The sequence below is a fragment of the Endocarpon pusillum genome (assembly GCF_000464535.1).
Source record: "Endocarpon pusillum Z07020 unplaced genomic scaffold scaffold6688, whole genome shotgun sequence".
Lineage (NCBI taxonomy): Eukaryota > Fungi > Ascomycota > Eurotiomycetes > Verrucariales > Verrucariaceae > Endocarpon > Endocarpon pusillum.
The window spans coordinates 79,677-88,251 of NW_006916603.1; the positions used below are offsets into that span (position 1 = coordinate 79,677).

An 8,575-nucleotide genomic window follows, 5' to 3' on the forward strand; every position below is an offset into this window, starting at 1 on the left:
AGGCCGCCGTCGCGCGCGAAGGCGTACGTCATGCGGCTCGAGGCGGTGTGAGGATGCTGATGGTGGCGAAGAGGAGGCAGATTACGGGGAACCTGTATCAGGGTCTGTTAGCTGGGAAAGGTGGAGGAGAACGGGGTTGGTTCAGACTGGGTTGGACGGGGGAGTTGCGGTTTGGGGGGTGATTTGTGTACATGAGGAGGCAGACCGAGCCGGCTCGATTGGCTGTTGCATCGTAGAGGATCTGTAGGATGGGACCGGCGGGTGAGGAGATGACGGCTTCGACGTCGCGGAGGACGAAGAGGAGGACGGAGAGGAAGACGAAGCCGGTGAGGACGCTGATGGCTACGCAGCCGATCATGATCTTGGGGCCTTTGACGCTGGGCTGGGGGATCTCTTCGATCATGTGCTACGGCGGTCTTGTCAGCATAGCGAACGTGGATGGTGTTAAATCACGATTGGCTAACTGGGTTGACTCACCGCAACAGCATCGAAGGCGGTCAGGGCTAATGCGCCCTGCAAGAGGCCCAGTAGCCAGGCAATTCCATCGGGCCACCCCGTCTCGTTGATGAATGCGCGATATACAAACTCGCCAGACTGGTACTCAGGGGACGCACACGCCAGTGCAGTGATCGACATGAGCGTAAACCCACAGATGGACCAGATAAACGCCGCCTTGGTGACCAACGGCAACAGCCTCGTCGCAAAAGCATTGACGATGAAGGCGACCAGCGTGTATGCAACGTAGATCAGAAGCTGGTGCCATCTCTGCGCGTCGTAACCGGGGTTCATGAACGCGATGATGCCCGTGATCAGCTGGCTGCCCAGCAGGCCGCCCGTCGCGGTCAGAGCAATCCATCCGGACACGCTGATCCACCCGGTCGTCCAGGACAGGATCGGCACCCAGGCCTCCCATGCGATCACGGCAACCCAATGGTACTGGCCGCCGGCCGTGGGATACGCAGACAGGAACTCCGCCAGGGAGGCGGCCAGACAGAGGTTGCAGATGCCAGCGGTGATGAGCCCCCAGATGACAGATGTGGGACCGCCCGACGGGAGCGCGAGGGACAGCGACGCCGAGAGCGCGGTCCAGGAGTTGAGGATCGCGAAGGCGAGTCCCAGCATCGACAGGGTGGAGAAGTTCCGCTTCAGCTCCTGGCTGTGGCCCATGGCCGCCAGATATGCCGCATCATCTCCCGGTATGGATCTGGGTCGCGCCATGACGGCGACAGATAAGCACAGGGGGGAGTAGTTACAATCAGGGGAGAAAGGACACACGGGGGAGATGAGAGCATCATAGACTCGAAGCGAACAGACTCCTCCCAGATGTACTTAAGAGGACGCTAGTACCCAGCATGTTGGGTTGCACGAGATGACATGCAGTGTAGTGTATCGGCTGGCAATTCTCCGGCTTGCTCCAAGATGACACCAGAAACTGAGCAAAGATAAACATGGCTGTGTCAACTGCTCAAGCGTGCTTGCTCCAGGGCTAGAGCGAAGCTCTTACATCAGCAATAATAAGTTCAAATGATTTACTCCGTAAATTACATAAGGGTGCAGAGGGTGCAGAAACCGTATCGGGTCTAGCGCCGCCCTTGACCACTTGCCACTTTTAGATCTCGGCATCTGCCGCGTCTCTGGTCTCTATATTTGTCGTCAATCCCCCAACCATGGCGGCGGCGATACTTGTATGCAACCCTCAGTGACCATCCCGCCGCTTTGTTTCCGCTCCCAAGCCTTGTCAACTGGCGACTACGCCCCCCGGGTTGGCTCTCCTAGCTCCCACAGGCTGACACCCGTTCCATCTTGACCAGAATTTTACCTTCTTCATTAGTTAATGTCTTTAACGTCAACCGATGGAGCCATGTGGAATAGCGATAGGTGGTAGGCTCCGTCGGTATTGGCTCATTCTGACTCTCAAAGGCGCTCTAGGATGAAAGTTTATATTGGATGGCCAGTGTGTATCCTCCTTATTCGCCACTGTCGAGTGCGGCCAGAAAAGTCCCAGGTTGGACCGGTTATGAGAGCTCCGGTCCAACCGGACTGGAATACCACGGACATTTTGAGGACAGTTCTATGAAATTCTCCTCAGTGGAAGCGCTGATGGGAATGAACACCAGCCTGCATAGGACCCAAATATGAGCTTAACACTAGGTGTTGAAATGAGAGTTTTGAAGGGACCTCGCTGCTGAGTCTCACCATATGTGGATAGCAAGTGGGCGCATGATTCTGAAACAGTGTTCTCAAAGGTATTGCTTGACCATTCGACAGTGTCCCTGTCAACCTTTTAGATCAGACAGAAGCTCCCTCACATCCTATTCACCAGCACGATATGCTCCTGTGGCAATTGTAAGTCAGGTAGCCTCAGCGACTGTGATAGTTTAAAATATATCTGGAGACAACAACAACGGGCCGGTCTGAACTTTGTGACTCTATCTTTGGATTTCAGAATCGTCCGCATGGGCAAAATTAGTTGTGATGACCTACCTTGGATGACGCAGGGATGTTTTGATGATTCAAATTCCACAATGCCTTGTTTCTTCATCGCGTCAAAAACCTTGTCCAGGGGATTAATACGCTGCTTCTTCAACTCTCCATCATCAAAAGGTCGAGGGCACCATACTGGATCATGTTAGCAGGAAATATCGATGGCTTGCACGTTGTCTGCTCTGGTATTACATTGCGAAGGAGACGGCCTGCAACAGTCCTTTTTGTCGCCCCAAGAGGACTGATGAAGGTCAGCCCTAATGTTGGTCTATCATGTGTAAAGTGTTATCTTCAAATCCTGCACCTGTTGTGTTGTTCACCTGCTTGGTCCTCATTCCTACTCAAAGGATATGAATCATCTGCGTGTCAGTTTCCAGCTTGAGTGAAGGCATTAACATGCAACAAGTTGTGGGTTGAAGCTCACTAGGAGAGCAGGCAAGTAACACCACAAAATTAGATAAAGACGGTGCCCCCTTTAAGTCTTACTATCCACAACTCGATCTTCTCCGAAAGTTGTTGACTAGGCGGCCGTCAACCATCTCAGAAATTGTTGTCCTTGTAAGATGGCGACTCAAATCTTGTAGCGGCTAGCTGAGATTTACAGGTTCTGTAGCCAAGGTTTGCGAGGCGCAGCTTCAGTCACGAGCTGTTCTACCACGGTCCTGGAGGACTAGGACAACTGGCAATCTGCGCTCTTCTGGAGCCAGTCTTGCTGCCGCCTCTGAGGACCAGCCCTTCTCCATGCCTACCCTTCCATCCACGTAGGATTTGCCCTGCCCCGGCTCCCCGGGATTGGACGTCGATGACTGTCGCATCGGACGCATTAACGGCTCCACAACGGCACTGGAGCTGACTGTTCACCGGTTGAAAGAGGCAGAGAAGGAGCGTCCAAGCCCGTCCGGCAGCAGCTTCACTAAATCATCTGCGATGATAGCCGCCTGCGACAAGAGATCCATTTCAATCGAACCTGCATCGAGCGAGGGCATGAAAATGCGACCTGGGGCCCCATAAGGTGGCGCGAAAGATGATGCTCTTGTTCCTCATTGTCTGGTGGACAACTATCTTGCCTCACATTGCCCCTTCCTAAAGCTGCTGTCATCCTCCTAAAAGATCAGCTGTCTGAATCCCTAATGTCGGCAGAATCCAGCATCACTTAGCGGTGCTGGCCCGGATGAACATCGTGCAGCAGCTGTTCTACTACTCCAAGGCTTTGATAAGTGTCAACCCTTTCCCCAATGCCCAGGAATCGGTGATGCTGTTAGTCAATCCTTTACTCGCAATACTGGCACGGGCGATGCTGCATAACAAAGCTCCTCAAGCTCAGCTGTTGAACTTCTGTGAGGGCCTATTGGCCAATTTTGCTGCGTTTATCCTTGTAATCTGCTTGCGTTTTATTGGTCGACTTATCCTGCAACTCCAGAGATAATTTCGCTGTACTGTACGACGAATTTATACACAGATCTACGCTTTTTACCTCCTTATGTAAAGATAAATTTGCTATTCTACGCATTTTGCACAGCAGGTGTACAATTGAATATACCGTTCTGAATATACCGTTCCGAACGCACATTCCGACAAACTTGTCCAGCAGAGTAGTTAGTTATTAACCGTACCAAGTAAATTGAGTGTTTATAGCAAGTTGTTCTATCTAAAGCAGTGCTTAGAGAGCATATATATACGTACAAATGCTTTATGACTCAGTAAAAAGGTTGCATCTAAAGATACGCAGGATCTCATGCAAAACGCAGCAAAATAGACCCAATAGCTCCTACGTTAGTTGGCCAGCGATCTCTTGGCAATGGCGCAAGCACTTCAAGTTTGACGCAACAGATGACAGCGACCTATGGCTACGCAGACTACTGTCGGATTGCAGGCTCAAATGGGTCATGAATACACTGTGATGCTTGCAAAGGAAGTCTGTTAAATGGAAAGTACCAGCAGAGCGGCTCATGTTAAATCAGGTGGAGGACCGATTATCGATGGATCACTCTCCGCAGCTAGAGACATCATCTTCCGTACGACACTTGATGCGCACGACCAGATATTTGCTGACACACCAGTGAAACATAGAATGGAATCACCCATCTGTGGCCGACTCAGCAACAACTCCGAGTAAGCCCAGCCACATCTTCGACATTCCTAATCGGCGAGTCCCCTTCTTCGTCGGACGCGATGATGTACTGTCTCGATTGGAGACCGCTTTTGAAGTCGGACCCTGGCCACGGATTGCCGTCATTCGAGGCATGGGTGGTCAAGGTAAAAGTCAGGTTGCACTAGAATATTGTCGCCGATCAAAGAACAAGCCCTACTCTGCCATCATCTGGATCAATGCTGAAAGTGAAGAAAGCGTCCGTGCATCTTTTGCCGTCATATCGGAGCGGATCAAAACGGTAAGCGATGTTCTGCCAGATACTGCCGCTCGAATAGCGTTCGTGCTTCATAGGCTTGGCAAATGGGGGGAGCCGTGGCTGATGGTGTTCGACAACTACGACGACCCGGTCAGCTTTTACAACGTCCGGGACTACATGCCAGAAGGCCAACATGGCCATGTCCTCGTGACCAGCCGACACATGGATACAAATGAGCTGGTTGATGATGACGAACACAACTTTATAGAATTGGTCGGCCTAGACATTGTTGCGGCGTCGAAATTATTGCTTCATCACAGCCGGATCCAGGATAGGGATGAAAGTGAGGTCAAGAAGGCTCTGGAGAGACTTGGATATCATGCGCTCGCCATCACACAGGCTGCTATTTATATCAAGAAGAGGCGTCTGAGTCTATCTGAGTTTTGGAGTCACTTTGAACAACGAAAGCGTGTGATTCTTGAAACCACACCGCAATTGTCTCAGTATCGTCGAAAGCTGGGTCAGAACGAGAAAGAGACGGCGCTGAGCGTGTTCACGACGTGGGAACTTTCTTTCCAGCAACTTGAATCGCAGACGAGCCGCGGGGCTGTGGAAGCCACGCTTCTGACATTATTGGCATTCTTTAATCACATTGATATCTCTGAAGCCTTCTTCATGCTGCTTGATCGGTGTCACCACTCCGGAAAGTCAGATCAGTTGGCGTCGCTCTCCAAGGCTTTGTATACCGCACAAGCTCAATGGGACCAGCATCGCTTTCAGGATATCCTGATCACGTTGCACGGCTTGTCTCTCATCCAATCTTGGGAAAAGGACAGCAATCTACTTTGCTGTATTTCCTTGCATCCTCTCGTTCAAGATTGGATTCGTCTGCGAGCTGGTCACGGAAATGACTACGAAGAAAGCGTGCTCATTGTTGCGAAGCTTGTCAAAGAGGCGATCGCTCGTTGTTGGCATGATGTGCATTTTGTAATGCCATTGAATGACAGACAGACCTATCTATTACATGTTCGGGCTCAAGAAGGGAATCTTCGAGAGTGGCTGGACACAGAATCTTGCCAATCAATTGACGACCAAGCACTACTTGAGTACGTAAACTGTCAAGATTGGTTTGGCTTCTTCTTATTGACGTCTGGCATCTTTGCTCTTGCAGAAAGAATCCAGCTTTGGGTGATAGAGACGAGAAAGAGGGTACAGGGGCAGGAACATCCGGACACGCTGATAAGCATGAATAACCTAGCGTCAACGTACTTAGATCAAGGACAGTGGAAGGAGGCGGAGGAGCTAGGGATGCAGACGATGGAGATGAGAAAGAGGGTGCTAGGGCAGGAACATCCGCATACGCTGATAAGTATGAATAACCTGGTGTCAACGTACATGAATCAAGGACGGTGGAAGGAGGCGGAAGAGCTGGGGATGCAGACGATGGAGACAAGAAAGAGGGTGCTAGGGCAGGAACATCCAGATATGTTGAGAAGCATGAATATTCTAGCGTTAATGTACATGAATCAAGGATGGTGGAAGGAGGCAGAGGAGCTAGGGATGCAGACGATAGAGATAAGAAAGAGGGTGTTAGGGCAGGAACATCCGGATACGCTGACAAGCATAAATAACCTGGTGGTTAACTGCTTACATCAAGGACAGTGGAAGAAGGCAGAGGAGCTAGGGATGCAGACGATAGAGATAAGAAAGAGGGTGTTAGGGCAGGAACATCCGGATACGCTGACAAGCATAAATAACCTGGTGGTTAACTGCTTACATCAAGGACAGTGGAAGAAGGCAGAGGAGCTAGGGATGCAGACGATAGAGACGAGAAAGAGGGTGCTAGGGCAGGAACATCCGGATACGTTGACAAGCATGAATATTCTGGCGTCAACGTACATGAATCAAGGACGGTGGAAGGAGGCGGAGGAGCTGGGGATGCAGACGATGGAGACGAGAAAGAGGTTGCTAGGGCAGGAACACCCGGATACGCTGATAAGCATGCATAACCTCGCACGGATATGGAAACACCAAGGCCATAGTAGTAAGGCCCTAGTGCTGATGGCTGAAGTTGTCCAATTGTCAAAAAATGTAAAGGGCGAGAATCATCCCGAGACAGAAACCTCAGCTAAGATGTTGGAAGAGTGGCAGGCGCAGAAATAACTGCTTTCATTCTTATACTGACCTAATTTAGATTTTTGCACGATGTCTTTTATTCTGCAGGAAACTCTGCAGGAAAAGTAAACCACGATTAAGAGTTGAGCAAGCTCTAATCAGCAAAGCCGAAGCTGCTGAGGCATGCGTCTCTCTGTACGCGTTCATCAGTAAGCTAGCTAATCTTAGCAGCAAACGAGCAAACGACATTGAGACGAGGTCAAGCGGCCGCACGACCACTCGGACCAAACTTCAATGACCACCGGATTGGATGCCATAGCGATTCCACCATGGCGCTTGAGACAGCCAAATCCCGGTTCAAAAAGTATATGATCGCCTTGTCCCACTGTCGGAAATTCGCTGCCCCAATTAAATGAGTGGATACCTTACCTTCAAAATGTGACAGGCGATCCATTAAGTCTTTCACTGCCAAGACATCTCTGCTAGCGGCCTAGTAACTGGGTATGACCGTGCTCCTATTCCTCCGCGATCTTGTTATGGTCATGGAGGAAAAGGTATAAGTCGAGCGTTAATCGGCGGTAGTGTCTCTCCCACCCGACTCCCCCTACTCACAGGCATACAGCCTTAGACAGTCAGTTCATACTGATCTGCTGGGCCAAGGAACAGGGTCTTTACGCAACAAAAGCTTGTAAGGGCTCGCTCCGTTCCGAAGAAGTCTTCCTCGTCGATCTGTGGTACAGTGTCCAGTCTCAAGCCCAAATCGTACTTGAGTATGAGTTTACTGTGGTCGCAAATCGATACGCCTATATAGCAAGGCAGATATAAGAATGAAAATTGTCTGCTTGATTCAGTGGAAACTGTGGTAGATTGATATGGAATTTTGAGGCGTCAATTTTCTTCTGATCAGAATAATAGTCGACGGCATCTTATGTATTGAAAAACGGTCCCTTACTCGAAAAGAAAGGCATCGAATTTCTCAGGAACTTGCTGTCTCTCAGGATTGCAAATATCTAATCCCATAATTTGACCTTTGAGATGGATCTAGTTGTGACCCGTGGACAAGACGGTGACAGGGGGGGCCACCCATGGTGTAGTTATCGCGGAGAGGGGAGCGGCTTTTTATATACGTATCCAACTCTATCGAGTCGTTTTCTGCCCTACTGGAGACAGAAAATGGGCCGTAACCTGAATGAGGGCAACAATGAAAGAAAGGATGAAAGCGGGAAGAGGAAGGGAGATAACAAGATGCAAAAAAGGCACCACCCCCAGCTACTAGTAGATGGTGCTGTGCATTGCGAAACTCTTGCAAATCCTTGGCGTTATATCAAGAATTGCTGGCGCCGCGTTGTCAAACAGAAACAGCTCTTGAGGGATCTTTTATGCACTTGTATCATGTAGTCGATATATCAAAATATTGCTTGTGATGGATGGAGTATCTCCTCTGCTATGGCGCAGGAAATACACGGGACCAGCCACGCACTCGGATGGCAGCGCCGATGGCGTATCCACAACGGCACGCGGAACTCTTGCCGTCAAGCTACTATGCCGCCGATAGAGGCATCCGTACGGCACGTGGCTCCCCGTACGAGTACCATGGAACAGGAGATTGATACGACCCCTTTAGGGAA

At 50.4% G+C, this 8,575-nt stretch overlaps 2 protein-coding genes across 2 annotated transcripts; one reads left to right on the forward strand and one right to left on the reverse strand.

Annotated features, from left to right (window-relative positions):
- Positions 1–28: 28 nt before the first annotated feature.
- On the reverse strand, positions 29–1,218 carry EPUS_08197 (uncharacterized protein; the record flags this gene model as incomplete). The annotated part of the gene is made up of 3 exons (XM_007807231.1): positions 29–92; positions 192–406; positions 478–1,218. 3 exons carry the CDS (start codon positions 1,216–1,218, stop codon positions 29–31), a joined length of 1,020 nt encoding a protein of 339 aa, XP_007805422.1.
- A 3,509-nt stretch (positions 1,219–4,727) lies between these two features.
- EPUS_08198 (uncharacterized protein) lies at positions 4,728–6,995 on the forward strand (the record flags this gene model as incomplete). Its single annotated transcript, XM_007807232.1, has 1 exon — positions 4,728–6,995. One exon carries the CDS (start codon positions 4,728–4,730, stop codon positions 6,993–6,995), a length of 2,268 nt encoding a protein of 755 aa, XP_007805423.1.
- Between the last annotated feature and the right edge of the window lie 1,580 nt (positions 6,996–8,575).